Source organism: Abrus precatorius, unplaced genomic scaffold (assembly GCF_003935025.1).
Source record: "Abrus precatorius isolate BTA unplaced genomic scaffold, Abrus_2018 Scaffold8, whole genome shotgun sequence".
Classification (NCBI taxonomy): domain Eukaryota; kingdom Viridiplantae; phylum Streptophyta; class Magnoliopsida; order Fabales; family Fabaceae; genus Abrus; species Abrus precatorius.
Window position 1 is genome coordinate 27,414,567 of NW_020874428.1, and position 17,997 is coordinate 27,432,563.

Below are 17,997 nucleotides of genomic sequence, written 5' to 3' on the forward strand. Positions count from 1 at the left end.
AATAATTTCTCAACTTAAATGTTTTTGCCACTCCCACCTGAATAAAGTCTCGAAAACGCGTGATAAATTTGTAGCCATTAACCGCGTTCCTTGAGAAAACCTTTCATTAAGATCTTGTGTGAAACTGCTGTGATTTTTTATTTTCTTTTCTTCTTTTACACTATCTTTTTCAATTCCTAATCATAATTAACAATTTAACTTTTTATCACGTTAACGTTTTCACTATTGCTTGTGCTAACGTTCACCTCAGTCTAACTAGAAGTCAATAATGCTATTGACCCTCAGCTCATTCTTATAAGGTGCTCAAACTGCAGCCTTTGACGATTATAGAAACTGATTTGAGTCTACTTTATTAATTTTCTAGACGAACAATTACAAACCATTGCCCAAAATTAAATTCTTAAAACTATATCGTGTCAAAAATTGAAGATGATGATTTGAATTTGTTTTTACAACTTTGTTCATTTAAGTTAAATGCAGAACACAAAGTACAGCTCAAAATAAAATTTTCTCACTCAGATAAAAGAAATATGCCACTAAAGAACTCACATAATACGGTGCAGATAGCATTAACTAACTAACTGTGGTCATAAATATCGACACAAGTTTTTAAGCGATAGTGTAGTGACAAGAAAATCAGCATCGGCGGTACAGAAGAGAAGTAGAAGAAGAGAAAATATTTGTAAAAAAGATGGATTTTGCATTCAGAAAGGAATGGTCTGACTTCGATTTCCCTCAAAGCAACTACTTGACAAACTATATGTGTTTTGTGGAATAGCAAAACTATAGTTATAACACTCAAATCTCAAACCAAACCCATTATATTTGCACTCAGCACACTACAAATTAAAGGTCAGAACATATATCTTCTATGACAAAGAAAAATGAAAATAAACTTAAAATCTAAATCTAATTGGAAAGTCACCCCAGTTAAATTTAGAGCCTATAAAAAAAGGGGTGAAATACTGTTCCCTAAGATCAATCACTCCAAAATCCCCACACCTCTCATTTCCTTTAGGGTGTGATGAGAAAATAGACTAATCTAAAAGCACAAATCAAAGGTCCATCTTGTAATCTAGTATACATATACATTAGCAAACAAATGAAACGGGAACATCTCGAAGTGCAACACAGAAGAAAATCTCTAAGTCTGGTGGTGCAAAGAAAGCTAAGGGTGATCTACGCAAAGAACAGTTAGTAAGCACCCTTGGCTTCTTCGGTGCTGGAGGGCATGTTGAAATTTCAGGTATCCGAAACTTTTGACCTTTGGGAGTAGAGCACACAACAGCCACATCCTCAGAATCCATGACCCTTTTCTTTGAGAAGTCCTTGGAGCTTGTTGTTGAGCTTGCAGTGGATGATGTTTCTTGTTTTCTGCTCTCTGGATGCTGCTTCTTGAAGTGGCTTCTTCTTGTTCTCGTCTTCTTTCTTGAGGCTGTTTTTGTTCTTCCACAAGGGACCATTTCTTGAGACAGAGAGAAAAGCTTAAGTGGTTTTGGATAAAAGAAATGGTAAAGGTTACTCCAAAACTAGCACGTACAAAAGCTGGCAGTGACAAGAAGAAATTTGAGGCTTTACCAGATACAGTACAAGAGATATAACTAACTAAATGTTGAAGCTGAAGGACACAAGCTTATCCTATTGGAGATGAAGAGTGCTTTGAAATTGAAATGATATATATTTGACTGAAAAGAGGGTTTTGTTGAGAAGTCAAGTAATGATTCCTCATGGAACAATGTATAGCATATAAAGAGAGTTTTGTGTAGCTGACACCGCAAAAGCAACTCCTTTTACTAACACACTAGAATAGACAAACACAGGTAGTGAAATAAGGAATCCAAGACAAGATTTCTTAAAAAAGAGAATAAACCCATATGCTTTTCAAACTCACATTGGGTATTTGTGAAGAGATATTAAATCACAATTACTACCCTGCATAGGCTTTTGAAAATCTTGAGACCTTTTGAAAGCAACTCAAATAAATAAATAAACAAAAATGTAAGCAAACTATGAGAAGATATTAACCCAGTTAGGTGTTAGGCTTTTATAGAACAATTTAACCTTGGGAGAGGAAAAGAGAAAGGGAATTGAAGGTGGCAGAGAATTTCACACTCGTACGTCTTGGGGCCTATATCATGGTTAGAATGGCAGACAAAGAGAGGGAGAAAAAGTAGCTCATTCAAATATTCTGGGGACCCTATTGGACTTTTAATTGATGAAAGATGACTTGAATTTTTGGATCATTAAAGGGTCGGTAATGCATTAACAATATTCTTTTGTTTGGATTTTTTAATTATACACACTATTTTGTGGGTACCTCATCTAGCTTCAAATTTTGAAATTTAAACTTTATCAAAATAGAATTCAAATTTCAGTGCAACTTTTAGGATCATTTTTATAAAAGGGAATTCATTTATTAGATACAAACATGTATTTTGGTAGTTGGAAGGTTACATAGAGATCATTTTAATCTTTTAAAAGGAGAATATTTTTAAAAAAAACACGAAATAATTTTTTTCTCCGAAAATTTCTTTTTTTTTTTCTCTCTTCCCTCATATACTCATCCCTATCTTGATTGGCTGAAAAGTTATTCTCAAACCTTTTCATGAAAGCCATCCATACCAAATATTATTACTGTCCATAAAAAACATATAACATAATTTTAAGAATTTAGTTTTGATATACTTATATATACTCTCAATGTAAAAATAAATTATAACATCATTTAATTATAAATTATTTTATCAATAAAAATCAATAACTTGTATATTAAAAGTAATATATACAATAATTTTCTAATTGATTGATAATATAATAAATTTTTACAGTGATATTCCATCAAAATTAAACTCTTATTTTAATTGTTACTTATCATAGAACAATCACCGGGAACAATTTTTCTATGCAGAAATTAATGGATTTAATAACCAAATTAACATTAATTTTATTACCTGCCTACACAACGAAGAACTGATACACTGTGGTCTGTGGTTCATTGATCCAAAGTTGTTCAGCCACTAATTGATATACTTTTATTTGGAAAAATATTTAATTGATTAAGGGCGTTGAAAAACTGGAGTGTTCCCATAGCGTTGTCTTCAAGTCCCAGTGCTTTGTTTTTTATCCCTAGATCTTAGCTTCACCTGATCAGATTCACACACTTCAAATTGCTTTTATGTTGCTCCCTCATAGGATCCTACAAGGGTTTGGACCGACGTGGGTGATGCATTTGTTCGCAAAGATTCATTTGTACACATTACAATTTGACGCATATCATGCACGTTTACCACCAAGAATTTTTCCAAGTTGTGATCAAATCTGGATAAACCCAAGTCAAGGAGTTTTTAATTAGATATAAAAGAATAAATTTAAAACAAAAATGTGTAATTGTTGCCAAAAAAAACAACAAGAGTCTATCTAAATCAAAAGCCACATCATATGACTCGCTTTATAATTACGGATATTTATATGCTACGCGCGATAATCTAATGTTTTAAACATGGTGGTGTCGTCATATAATTTTCTATAAAACATATAACCTGATTGATTACATTGGATAGGATGCGCAATGTTTTTTCTTTTTGGTTTTATTGATAGGAACAACATGAACATGCTGAGAGGGTGATGGTAACACGGCTTCACCTTTGTAGTAAATGGGTCAAGGTAATCGAACTCACATTTTCGTTGTCTATTTGTTCGATGACCTTGTGCACGTGAAAATCCTGGGAACGGGTGATGCACTTAAAATTATAACCTTTCTTCAGCTCCGATATTGCCATACAGGAATGCATTCAGGCTGATGAAAACTTGGTCGCTGATGAGAGAAGGGCTCATGGAAACTGTAATATGGCCTTCAGATGACACACAAAAAATCAGCGGATGAATGTGGACCTTTGATCTTATCTTTTCCCTTCACTCTTTTACCTCTCCCTTAATAGAATTGTCAGTATTACGTTCTGTACATTGAGTATATATCTCTACACCTTTTCAAACACATTTTGATAGTTCTCTTTCGTACGGAATTAAGCATAGAATTGAGTTTGTTTGTGTTACAATTTTTTCACTGATACCAAACATGATGGATATCTGTTTTTTGTCGAATCAGTTTACATTTAGTTATAGAGGAAAAAGGCCTGAACTAAATTGAGCCCAAACTTTGGTTACAAAAAACAACGTTAACCAGTTTTAGATATTAAAAAAGGTTTTGGTTGAATAAAAAAAAAAGCTGTAGAACATCGATTCAATTCTCAAGTGCTTTATATACTATTTTTCCCATATACTGATATTGTACAAAACATTACATGCAAATAGCGAGAATGCTGCGTCATTCATACGTATACATTTTTCCCCTCCAAATTCTTTCTGCGGTGCTACAGTTATATCATCAAAATAAAAATGTCACTCCAAAATGTCTACAACCACTCATATAAAATTTTTATTTAAATATTATTAATAATACTTTAATTAACCAAAAAATTAATTTTTTGTAAAAATTATTTAAAGTGTAGCAATAAACATTTTAGAATGCCAAAAGCTCACCCAATAAATTTTTTATATTTTTTAAGTTTTCAAAAGTTTAATTCCAATTTAAATTTTATACATAAATATTAGATTTTGTTTGAGTAATTAATCAGATCTCTTTCTTTTGAAAGTCACTACGTAATAAACTCAGATTAGAGTATATATTAGCGTTCTCAAGCATTCAGATTCAAAAGTAATTCTCACTGTCAGCCATGTTACGCATTTAGAAGTTTTTCAATGAAATATTTCAGCAGGGCTTCCGCTAGGGAGCTGTAAGAAACAAACATTATATTGGTTCACAAACTGGGCAACAATATTGAACCATATGTTGATACCAAAAAAAGAATAGTCTGTGCTTTTCCAACAACAGATTAACCAAATTATGGACCATAAGAGAGAGTTACACGCAAGAATATTAGAAACACCCTCAATCAGTACCCCTTGACATGTCAATTATACAATTCCACCAATTCTCAATATACCAGAACCAAATGAAGTTGAAACTAAGTTCTAAAATTGACATTTACTACTCATATAGTACAATACTAAAGCCTGTAAATCTACATTGAGCTTCCGACTTGCAAAAAAGTAATAAGAGAAAGAGAGACTTTGGGGGTAACCTGGTCAGGAGTGCTTACAAAATTGAAAAGCTTCCACACTGCTCTGACTGGTTCAAAAAAATAAAAGCAAATTGATACACCTGCAAAGGAAACATGAAAAAGGCAATAAAGCATGTATCAATTTAACACAGTAGAACGTATCATATTGTTAAAAACTTCAAGGGGAACATACTATTGATAAACCATCACCAGTATGAAAAGCAAAGCTCGTAGGAAAAATAAATAAATAGAAGACTACATGATACACAGTTGACCCTAAATAAATACGAAAAATATATAAAAGACAAGAAATAGAATCACCATCTCATCTTTATGAATTTGTTTTCCTATCATAGGACCATTGAACTACAACCAACTTTATACAGTTTTTACAATCACACTAACCATATCAGGTTAAACAGATTAACTATATAACAATCAAAATTCCAATTTTCAATTGCATATATAATAAATTTTGCTTGTGATCTTTCATAAATAGAAAGGAACTTCTAGCACAGACAGTACGGAAGTCATTGAAGTACATCCACTGAAACATACCATATTTGAAGCTGAAGCAGGAGGCTGGATTACTCCTTATGTATTAGTTGTGAATTGGGAGAAAATAAATTCTATCAAGATTGCTTTTCTTTGCCTGCAGCCCAAGGGCTTAGAATGGAGTAGCTGATCACATTTAACTATCACCAGAACCAGAAGTATTAATCTGCCCAAGTGCTTGTTTTGCACGAAGCTGCATCATCAAAAGAAAATTTAAAAAATGACTAGAAGAAGTATAGAACGAAACCAGTTTAGAATGAAGATAAATGGACCTTCACATCCATGCAAGGATCATTGACCATCCTCTTGATTTGAGAAACAATGCCAACATTATGCAGTTTTACAATCCTACCCAATGCACCAGGACTTCCACGAAAAGTGAGATTTACTATGACCCAAACAGCAGATGTGCGTAAATGACTGTTGTGACTCTGCAAAAACTGGCTGAAGAAAGAGCGAGACACATTTTCTGCTTGTGATAAGAGTAGCTGCATTATGGCTTCTTTGTGAGACTCATTTCCACTTGCAATGTTGCCAAGTATGTACATCCCCTACACAAAATGAAAAGTCATTACAATCAGCTTGAAGAATAAGATTTCAATGCAATCCCTGTCTTCTTTTTCATATGCCCATCATGTTAATTTTTTATTTCTACCTTGTCAGTGAAAAAATACTTCATTCACCCTATATACTTCCCTTTTGAGATTGCACAGAATATTTGTACGAGTCAGTTTCAAATAACAACAGACTGTAACAGCAGTTTTAAGTTTTACTTTACCATACCCATCAACAAAGTTTAATATTTGTTCTACATTATAACATTATTAAAGGCTTGCTACTTGTGAGATGTATCATTCAAAACGACCCTCTAGTGATCAGCCAGCATTCTCAAATAAATTTAATAAATAATACATTCTCCAAAATTTATTGATTTCCTCTATGATTTTCTCCCAAATATCATTAACAGCACCATGCTCTCAAAGTAAAGTAATCTAAAGTAAACACGATAATCTATATATATATATATATATATATACATACACACAAATGATTTGATTGAACCGTACAAGTAAAAGAATATGATGAAAGTAGATCTCTTGTAACTCCCATAAACATTTATGCAACTAATTTACAGTGGTAACTGTCAGAAATATGACATGGTCAGAGACTCAGATGCCACACGCATTCTTCTAATAAAAAAGTTTTCAACACAAAGTAGTTAGGTTTGTGCATTGTCCACTCTTCAAGCCCAAAGGCCTCTTGCAAGTGAGCATGCCAAAAATTTATACAAAACCATTCATGTATCTTTTACATAATAACTTAAGCTTTTGGGATAGTTGATCACAACAGTAATTTAATAAGGTATTGTTGGGAACTGCTAGAGTACAGTTAATAATCAAGGGTAAAAGTGAAAAGTGAGACAAGAGATCAAGATTAAAGAATGATGACAAAGGCTAATATTGAGAAGATTAAAGACTAAGTACAGCAAAAGGACTTTGTGCATGCATTGAAAAGAATTGAAGCAAAATGGGAAGAGAGAAAAAACAAAATGCTCATCTTATAGAAACACATAAGAAGTCAGCATCATGTGTTCTGGTAAGTGTGTTCACAAAAGCTCAAAGCTTTTGGATTATGAGAATATGTAGCAAAACGGAGTCTTGTCCTTTCAATTGAGGACAGATTCTTTACTGTGCATCATTTTAACCTTTTCATGTAGCAAAAAGATACCCCCAAAACAGAACTGCAGAAGTTGACCCACGATAATAACAACATCCATAAATGGTTAAAAGCTGAACAACAAGAACAGTGGGAACAACAAAAACTTGTCATAATTAACAAGCGTTGTATTGCACGAGATTTATAAAAAGGAGGAGCTATACAGATGAAAAGGGGTCTTTTGGCTCTCAAGTTTTGGTACTTTGGAAGTGGGATAACCTCTCCAAAGAATAAGAAAGAAGAATGGAAGATTTCTTCCTTAGACCTTCCCCACAAGCACATTCTCTAAATTCATAAACCTCAAGTGTGACATAGAGATGAAGGATGAAACTTCATAATTTAAAGACACTGCAAAGTACAAAGGAGCGTATTTAGACGAGCATTCCTTAGTACGCTTGAATAAATGAATGACGCTCAGACAAAGCTGAAAAAGCACTCCACTAAACGAACTCATGGGCAGTATTTGACTTGAGGGACTATCAAGGCACACTTTACTCTAGTAGAAGCATTCTATGCCTTGAAAAGGAAGTAGCAGTCACTTTAGGATGTACCCTACATTTCGAGGCATTAGACAATCCTTACAAGAATGAGTCATGTTGAAAGATGAGGGTAAACTCATTTTTCTAGAAAAGCACCTGTTACGCTCATCTGGTTCACCCCTATAGGTCGAGTGACCATGAGTTCTCATTCAATCTCATGTATTTTATAAGTTTACAAACATCTCCCTTATCAAAATACAATTCTGAAACAGGTATCAAGGGCCCAATTGTTTAAGCTTTTAAAAATGAAGTCTAAGCTAGGAGAAATGAAGGGCAGTAAAGAACTGTGATGGAGAAAGCAACGAAAGAATGTTCACTAGATACCCAAATGGACTACAGGGCCTAGCAGAATAGACAGCTTGTAGTGTGTGAATGTAGGGGATCCTGCCAGGGAGGAAGCTAAATGTTTATAGTGAGGGTGTAGGAAGACATGAGAAGGAAGGAGAATATCAGGGTAAAGTTGATGACCATTGACCCAGGTGGAGATTACTTATTGCAGTCTCTAGGCATCTTTCTTTTTTTTTTTTCATCTTTTAGCTAGTAAATATGTGTTTTCCAGAGGATTTTCCATGATAAATAGATAAATAATAATCAGAGAATTTCAGTTCCTATGATGATACAACTTTTTTATAGAGCCCTTTTTTTCTCAAGAAGCTGCTTTTGAGGGGAAAAAAACACTAAAACAGCTTTTAATATGGTACTAACTATGCTCCGACAGAACACCATCATAAATCATGAGACCAAATCATAAAAACATTTGATGAAAATATTAGTAAAAGGAGGACAGAAGTGTCAAAAAGTTTGTGGCTCAATTGGTGCCAGCCCAAGTCTTTTAGACTTGGGTGTGATTCTATTGTAGGAGGTTCCATCCTTTGCCAGTCACCTTTCCTCATCCGCTACTCAAGAGCTTGCACACCTATGTAAAATGTAACCCCAAGAAAGGTACAAAATGGAAGACCATAACATAATCACAATATTTATCATTACATCAGAACATCCATACCAATGCTAATTGTAATGACTAAATTCCCCAAAAGACTGTTTCAAAACTATTTCCAACCTGTATCCCAATTTCAATTTTTGAAGATTTTTGCAATTGCCTTCCAACAGCATCCAGTATGATACCATCTTCAGCAAAAGCATATTCAACACAATCCATACATCCGTCAACAAAATTGCGAACAAGGGCCAGTGCATGTTCTTGAACAGAAGGCTCAGGATCTGCAGAGTAGACAGAATCAGTGACAACATATTTTGGGGATAACTTATTCTGGTGCACACAAATTACTGAGAAAAAAATAAGAACTGACAATGAAGATCATTACCACAGATAAGGCTAGCTACAGAAGATGCTGTCAACTCCATAAAAATTGCCTCCTTACACATCTTGTCTGCAAGAAATACCATGTTCCTCAAGGCCCAAACAGCATTTAATCTTAAAGAGGAATCCATAGACTTTGTCAACTGGACAAGCTCCTTGATACCTCCACATTGCATGAATTTTGACTTATGTGGTGTAAAGTCAACTACTATGTTGCTAATAGCACCAAGGGCAGCAACCTGAAAGACAACATAGAAAAAGCCAAGCATAAATTTTAACAAAACTAACAAGGGGAAATCTCTTCGAATATGATCGAGAAGGAAGGATAACTTTTGAAAAAGAAATAAATTAACTGTTTGGGAGAAAAGGTCATATTGGATATAATAAAAGAAAGGCTTCTAATTATCATAGGATGACATGTATGCCATTTGTGATAGCCTCATTTCGAGCAAGATAAACTACCTCTAGTGCTCAATAGTTTGAGTTTGAAAAACAATACACCAGATTTTATTGTAACAAGTCCATTTTTTAATGTATTTGACTAAAAGGTTCCAAGATTTTTGAAAAAATATATTTAGTCAATCAAAATCCTTCTTTTGAATGCTAAATTCTGAATCTTATTGTCCAACAGTTTAATCCAAAAATGAGCACTATAAGTCAGCTCACTCTACTCAGCATCAATTACAATACTTCTTCAATACCATACTTTCAAATTCAATGCTAACTTGCTAAGTTTTATCTTTAGTACTGAAGAACTCAAATATGTAGAAGAAAGCATAGTTAGAAAAAACTCTATAGTCTATAAAGTCAATACAGGAAAAGGTAAGAAAATAGCATCTAAATTATCATCAAAATAGCTAACACACAGTAACCTATAAAATTATATATGTAACAGGTAAAATATTAAATTGATTTTCAGATTCCAGTACTTAAGCATGATTGCCACTGGCAGTTTTCTTTCTGCACTTTTCAATGAAAGAAAACTAGCAAGTATTCAAATCAACTCATATACAAGAAATAGGAATGTTGTAATTTGTAAAATGATATGACATACCTGGACAGAAGTAGAAATATCAGATAGAAGCTGAACCAAAGGAATGACAATCCTTTCATTCATGAAATAACCTGCACTCAAATTCTGAATGACATTTTATGAGAACTAAGGAATAACACAGCATGAAAAACTTTGACTCCCATTATTCACAATCACAAGTTACACACCTTGATTGAGCGAGAGACACTTTTTAAGCAAATGCAAGCTGCACTGCGGACATTTGCATCATCATGGGATAAGGCATCAATTAATATATTCAAGACCTGTATTCACAAATAGGGTAGTAGAAGTTGTAAGTGGACTTAGTATTCAAATACCCAATTTACTAGTGAATTTTTTTCCATTACAAGATTGAGAAGAAACACAAAATTGCTTTAAAAAATTGAAACCTTCAATTGATGACATTAAAAATTAAAAAAAAAAAATAAAGAAAGAAATTAAAGACAGTTGAAACCCACAGCATCAGTTTCAAGGCTGAATCTTAACTGTGGCTGACAGTTAAAATAAATTGTTCTAGAAAATAATTGTAGGCACAAGGACATGGAAAAAGATATGCTTCATGAATGTCATCTGTGCTACAATATAAAGACAAACTAGTACCACATTCACATATCCCAAAATTACAAGATAGCATAGAAAAGGAGGGATAAGAGACAAAAAAAAAGATAAATACAAAAACAACATTCTGCAAAAGGCTAGTTCCAACTTCCAAGTCTGTTAGTATCAGGATTCATAACTTGTAATCCTGTCCATCATCTCCAATCATTTACATCCTGCTACCTTTCATCCTTCCATATGGTTGTGTGAAATGAAACACATTATAAGTTGCTATAAGAAAAGGTAAGAAATTAGGAACCAAAACTCTAATGACATGAAAGGGCTAATTGCTGTTTTCTTTTTAATTTTCATTTGTTGTTTCCATGGTAAATAAGGCAGTCATACATCTGGGGGGAAACTAAAAAATGGTTGCTAGCAACAAATATATGAGATTTACTAGAATTTTCCATGAAACAACAAACCTGCAATGAAAGAAACTTAGACCTGCTGCATTCCAATTTTGAGCAAAGATTGGCTAAGGCTAGAAATATCCCTTCAAGACGTTTGGGATGTAAAGAACAATTTTGCAAATGATTGTAGAACTTATCAATAGCATTTGCCTCAAATGCTAGCTTCTGCAAATCTTCCTTTTCTGCAACTAAACTCGAAAAGGCAAAGGATGCATCATCTCCAACTTGACCATAATCATCAAGGAGCTCAAGTAAAATAGATATCAATTTGGTTTTGATTCCTATGTCTTGCAGATAGCAAGAAGACGAATTCTTTACACAAATCAGGCACAAGCAGGCTAGTAACCTTGTCCGAGAATATCTGTCCTTGGTTAATTCAATTACAGAACTCAAAGCTCTTCCATTTTGAAGGTCCACAAATTTAGAGACAGCTTCTGGATTGCTTTTAAGAATTGCAGCAAGGGACTCTAAACTAGAATCTCTCTGGCTTATAGAACCATCAAGAAGGCTAATAAGTTTGTCTAAAGCACCAGCACAGCATAATATATTTTGTTCATCACTTGTCTCGCAAGAATGAATAACAATGCTTGCACCTAGTCCAGTAAGATTTTCATTCTCACTTTTCAATAGTGAAAGAAGAAATTCCATGTTTTCTTCTTTAAAAAAATCATACTTTGGAGCTAGTTTTGATTGATAAATCATTCGTAAAGAGCGTGCAGCGGCATCCACAACCTGAAATCAAGGGGAGAAAGGCCTGTTAGATGGCATTGGAAAAGATAAAAAACAAATAAAAAGTATAAAGAACAGGCATATCACAACAATGGTAATTCATGTATATGGGTTCAGGATAGATATGTCCTGTTCTACCTGCCATATACCACAATCTTTAACATCTAAAGGTTAAATAGAAACAACAATTGCACTTCCTGTAACCTCTGTCCATTCACCCTAGCACTGAAGTATGATGAAAGCATATAGCTTAAAACAGAATAGATATACAAAGTGACTATACTTCATAAATTATGTCCAAACCCCACTGACTGCATTGAACAAGGATGAAGGCCTAATTGCCAACACACTATAACCAATTCACAAAGATTATAGAAGCATTATATCATAATACATCAATTTTCCCCTAACAACTGCTGTTTACCATAACTTAATTGGCTTTTTGATATTTGAGGAAGAGATCGTATGTACAAACCATGGGGGTTCTTCAACACCTCTGATAATTAGAAGCTACCATTTCATTAAATCAAGGATAGTCTTAGCATAGGTGAAAAATAAAGAAATAAGTGCTAATCAATCTATATTTGCCTGTATTTGTAGGCATGCAAAGAGGTAGGGATGTAAGAGGAGTGGGTAAAGCTTAGTGAATTTTTCCCCTTCAAATGAAATTCAAAATGAGAATGCATTGTTCACATCCCAAACGCCTATTGCCTGCAGCCAAACAAAACCATTATTTACCAGTTTCAACATATATTGCACTGAAAAATGCTTCATGTAAGGGAAGTAAAACATAAATTACCAGGGGATAAATAACTGGACACCTTTGTTTCCAATTTTACTAGGCAAAGGGGACAAAGCCAAGTTTTGGCCCTTCCAATTTCTGTTCATTCTAAATTCTAACATACCTATGGGTGAATTTCGCAGTCACTCCACTGCTTCCTTTCTCAGTCCCTTCCATTTCTAACCCAGACTACCATGCATCTCCTAAATCTTACATTCATCACTAAACATAAAATATATGTAGTTTTTGACGGTTCACTAATAAAAATGCTAGCAAGTATAGGAGAGAATATATCAACAACTCGCAACTTAACAAAAACGTTGATAGACCAGAATCCTGCACACAATTCGATCGAAGGGTAGGGAAAAAAAACATACAAAAAATATGCCTAGTAACCATAGCAGTCAACAAGAACAAGGAAGCAAAAATTACATTGCTAACATAAGTACTCTAGAAACTGTAGTTGATTTTGAGATAAGCAATTAACTATTTTCAAACAGAGATATTTAATTCCTATCTACCAATGTATCATCATAAGCAATATAAACAGTGTCTCACGATTTATAGCAATTGCAATTCCATCTTAACCACCAATTTCTGACAAACTAAACAGGTAAAACCCCATTTTAAAAAAATAACATTGTGATTAATCGAATTGACCTTGTCGTCGGGAGCAGAGAGGAGCCTAATTAAATGAGGAAAAACTCCAGCGTCGAGGACGGCGCGGACACCAGCGTCGACGCCGCACGCAAAGCTGCCGAGTGCGGCCGCGGACTGGACAATAAGGTTGGAGCCGGAAGCGGATTCGGCGTTAGCTTCGGCGAGAGCAGTGGCGACGGCGGGGACAGCGCCGAGCTTGATGTAGGAGAGCTTCTTAGTCCGGTTGCCGATGATCTGGTTCTTAACCTCTCGAATGGCTTTGAGCTTGATTTCGCAATCGGAGGAGGCGAGGCGGTGGAGGATCAAATCGGAGGAGGGACGGGTGGCGGGCATGGTGGCGGCGGTGGAGGAAGCTCATGCACGGCGGAGGAGAATGCACAGTAACCTTCACATTCCACAATTACGGTGGCAGAGAAGAGAGGTCTTTATTTTTTTTTAAAATCTTAATATTATTATTTTTATTGTTTTTAACAATGGGAATAAAAGTAGGGGTAAGTATGAAGTTTGTTGTTTGTGGATGGATACGGGTATGGTAGTGTTGTTGAACTTAACCAATTTAGAATTTCTCAGAATTTAGAAAATGGCGCCCTTTCTTTCAGTTTCCGCTTCTCTAATATCTATTTTATTTAGTTACTCACTAACTCCTGCAATGTCTATAGTTCTTTTATAAATTTAATATTTTAAGGCCAGCAAAACTAAAAACTTATGGTATGATGCTATATAAATATAAATCGCTTGGTATACATTTGAAAATATATATAAAACATTTAAATGTATATATACAAATTTTAATGCATTAATAGCCAAAAAAAAAAAAGTTTAATGCATTAAATCTTATATAGTTTAAGCAAATAAATAAACTTGTAACTAAGATTTGTGTATTTAATATCATGTATTTTTATTTTAAATAAAAATACGAATCTAAAATACGGACGTGCACTTGACGTAATAATTATTAAAACGACATAGGTTTAGTATCATTAAATGCCTACATAAGTTACATAACATTAAAGTTATATATAGATTTGTAACTAATTTAAAATAGGACGTGCACTTTACTCAATAATTATAATAAAAAAATTAATAGCATTTTACTAATGTTATAAACTGTCATATATGTACATATGTTTTTGTAATTAATTATTGTAATTACATTTGAGCAAGAATCAAGTGTAATTGGAGAATAAAAAATTTCATTTAATATTTTTTATAAATATTTAATTTCATCTATTCAATGGTTGAATATGTTTTTTCTCTTAAAAAATGTTGAATATATTTACATTAAATGTGTAATTTTATAATTATTATTTATACTATATTTTACAGATTTGATATAGAATAAAATTAATTTGATTATTAAATTATCAAAATTCAATATTTATTGAGAATTGTTAAACATAATAACTCTTAACATAATTATAAACTATTGTTGAAGTAACTTAATTTTCATATATTACACTTTATCTTTTAAAATGTACTTTTTCACTTCAAAAATATTTGCTTCGTTAACAAACTTTTTAATTAGAAAATAAGATTTAGTTTAGATAAGCTTTTAGATAAACCTTTATGAGATAATAAAATTAATATGAAGAATGAAATAAAAATTAATATAATTAAAATTTAACTATACTCTTTAAAATTTAAATATATATAAATTTATTTTAATTTATAAAAAATATTTTGTTTTATTAAATTATTTATTCTTATGAGTATTTATCAAAAACTTTGTCCAAATTAAGTTTAATTAATTTTCCCAAAAAAAAATATCTTTAAATATTTATGATAAAAAATAGCTGAAAGTTTTAAAAAAATTGAAATTGGTTCTTTAATGAAAGTTGAAAGTTATTAAACTTTAAATAAAATAAATTTAATAAAGTTGACCGTTGAATTAATAAATAAATACAAAAAAGACATAAAAATACATGGTTATACATATATATTTGTGTGTGTGTGTATATATATATATATATACATAGAGAGAGAGAGAGAGAGATTACTTGTTAATATTAAACTCTGGCCATTTTTTTAAAAAAATTATTTAATTAAAAAAAATAAGTATGTAAATAAACAGTATTCTGAATATATTTTTAACGTATCCCATCATTTGACATCTAGCCCAACAAACTCCTACATAATCAATGGACAGTGCCCTTATAAAATGATAAAATAAGATATTTTTTAAAGTAAGTGTATAAAGATATATTTTTTAATAATTTAATCTAAAATAAAATTTATTTTAGACCACAAAATTAGCAATCCACACACACGTTTTTTCTTTCGTGCAATTATTATTTTTTGAAGTACAGACACGCTTAATTCTCACGTTGAAGACCGAAGAGTTTAACGTAGATTTCAATTTCACCCTTCGTTTTTCTTTTTTCAAAATACATTTTTACAGTTATATGTAAAACCTAACAATTGTGGATTTACAATTTCACAGTATACAGATCCATTTCCAATTTTTAATGGATAACCAAGATTGAAAGGAACAAGTTATGATTAATAGGTATTCTTTTGCTAAACTCGTATTGAGTTCTGTTAAGAGAATTAGACTATCTTCCATGTCATGACTAATTGGTGATTGCCTTCAATCAAGTAAAATGATCAAACGTCAAATTTGCACTTCCGTGTGAACAATCTATAGTTGACAACATCAATGACTAAGTGTTTACCTCAGCATTTTCAAAGGATATTTGAAAACAAGTTAAAAATCTCATAAACGTAAATTTAATATAAAAACTATAATTAATAATATTAAAATAAACAGAAATTGATCTCATTTCAAACATGGTATCAGTTAAATGCTCAAACAAGAAGCATTTATCGCACATAACGATTAAAAAAGCACACTGCAGTAACTTGACTAGGTAAAAAATGCTCACGCAATAGATGGATTTCAAGAGATCGTGGCATTGACTCCATCTTCGTAACCTTCTCCTGTTTCAATAACGCCGACGTAACTCATTTGTCAATTTGTGGAATATAATAATGTGTAATGTATCCTATTTATAATTGAATAATGAAAGGGAAAAGGATTGGTTTCCTTTATTTATTGCGATTGAACGATGAAAGTGAAAAAGAAGTGGCTTCTTCCAAAAAGAAAGAAAGTGAAGTGGGCCACGACAGCTTTGATAATCGTTCTTGTTGTTGACTGTTAATGGAGCATATTTGGATTTGGATTTTGTTGGGATCTACACGTCTAAATGTGAATGGTTCGAATTTGACGCATCCAGTGGATTGTTTTCCGAGGGCTGAATGTCTAAACTCAAGTGTGAACCCTGCTTGTTGATTATTTTCACTTTCTAATATATGAACCTCAAACGCCATCAAACACAGTATTATCCAACACATTATTTTGAATTCATGATGGAAAGTTGTCTATCCCATACAATAAAACAAAAGAAACACAGATAAGTGGAGACGGAAGCAATATGAACTTCAAGAACCAAGATCGAACTCCATTTGGCAACAGGATTTAGTCAAAATAATTCATCATAGTTCCCACTAATTTTTCATGCACCAACTTCGAAGCATTTTTTTTGTTTTTCCAGCCATGTGAAGTTCTCTCATCATCACCAAATGTATTAAAAGCTAGTGCTCAATTTCAACACTCTCATTTACTTATAGCTGCACGTGTCATCCACTCAGATTTAGATCTACTTGTTATAACATACTATGCCATCTTTTTTGACAAACAAAATTTTAGGATAAGGAGATGGTAGTTTAATCTAAGATAAAAGTTTCTTTTAACTTAAAGATTGCTTTAAAACAAGTTATATTTACATAAGTTCAAATTGAATTCAAGATTACTAGTTTGCAATGCATTGATATATACATATCCTGATATTAAAACTTATTAACTTTTAAAATCTAAAACAATTGTAATTAATAACAATGACAAATATTTTATTATATTTAAAGTTTATTGAAAGGACTAACTATTGATTAAAATATTATAGAAAGTGAAAATCTCTTTTATATGAGTAAATCATTAATAAATAAAATAATATTAATTTAATATGATTTATAAAAAAAATTGATTTTATGATCATTAAAATGTACAAAGATTCTATGAACATTGATGATGATATAAGAAAATTAAGTGTTATTTAGAAGAATTATAAAAAGTAAGAATCTATTTTAGTTGAGCAACTAGTTAAAAAAAGAAACACTGATTTGTTTTGCAAATATTAAAATTTGACCATGCGTCAATAAATTTTGTTTTGATTTGATCATCATCATTAAAATGTTCAAGAACTCTAATTTAACATTGATTAAAGAAATTTAAGTATTAATTGAAAGATCATGAAAAATAATTTTATTTAAATAATTAATAATAAATAATTCAGTATAAAATTTCACTACCCATATTACAACATTAAATAAAGGAAAAAAGTATAGTGTATCTTTAAAAAAATTATAATTTTTTAAAAATTAACACAAATGCGTGAATTACTGTATTATACACGTAGTTATTTGTTTTGCAACGTGGTATTGCTTAATCCAAAATTGATA

General features: G+C 32.2%; 2 protein-coding genes across 4 annotated transcripts; both read right to left on the minus strand.

The window, feature by feature from the left end:
* Positions 1 to 1,091: 1,091 nt before the first annotated feature.
* Positions 1,092 to 1,463, minus strand: LOC113874601 (cyclin-dependent protein kinase inhibitor SMR9-like). The gene has a single exon (XM_027512818.1). The coding sequence runs from the start codon at positions 1,461 to 1,463 to the stop codon at positions 1,092 to 1,094; it is 372 nt and encodes a 123-aa protein (XP_027368619.1).
* A 3,488-nt stretch (positions 1,464 to 4,951) lies between these two features.
* LOC113847258 (armadillo repeat-containing protein 8-like) lies at positions 4,952 to 14,036 on the minus strand. 3 transcript variants are annotated; one of them, XM_027476243.1, is made up of 10 exons: positions 13,483 to 14,036; positions 11,325 to 12,044; positions 10,473 to 10,568; positions 10,306 to 10,389; positions 9,256 to 9,490; positions 8,991 to 9,151; positions 5,948 to 6,226; positions 5,679 to 5,868; positions 5,160 to 5,221; positions 4,952 to 5,098 (listed from the first exon to the last, which is right to left on the minus strand). In XM_027476243.1, the coding sequence occupies exons 1-8, from the start codon at positions 13,813 to 13,815 to the stop codon at positions 5,812 to 5,814; spliced, it is 1,965 nt and encodes a 654-aa protein (XP_027332044.1). In that variant the 5' UTR covers positions 13,816 to 14,036; the 3' UTR covers positions 4,952 to 5,098; positions 5,160 to 5,221; positions 5,679 to 5,811. The 3 variants fall into 3 exon arrangements, with proteins under 3 accessions (XP_027332044.1, XP_027332045.1, XP_027332043.1); XM_027476244.1 differs by lacking the exon at positions 4,952 to 5,098 and having other exon boundaries at positions 5,116 to 5,188; XM_027476242.1 differs by lacking the exon at positions 4,952 to 5,098 and having other exon boundaries at positions 5,116 to 5,221.
* Between the last annotated feature and the right edge of the window lie 3,961 nt (positions 14,037 to 17,997).

Excerpts from the sequence above, each read along its gene's own strand:
- LOC113874601 (XM_027512818.1), bottom strand. The coding sequence starts at position 1,463 with ATGGTCCCTTGTGGAAGAACAAAAACAGCCTCAAGAAAGAAGACGAGA.
- LOC113847258 (XM_027476243.1), bottom strand. The coding sequence starts at position 13,815 with ATGCCCGCCACCCGTCCCTCCTCCGATTTGATCCTCCACCGCCTCGCC. Across the intron at positions 10,569-11,324 it reads CTAAGTTTCTTTCATTGCAG|GTCTTGAATATATTAATTGA; the intron begins GTTTGTTGTTTC and ends TTGTGAATACAG. Across the intron at positions 5,869-5,947 it reads ATCCTTGCATGGATGTGAAG|CTTCGTGCAAAACAAGCACT; the intron begins GTCCATTTATCT and ends TTGATGATGCAG.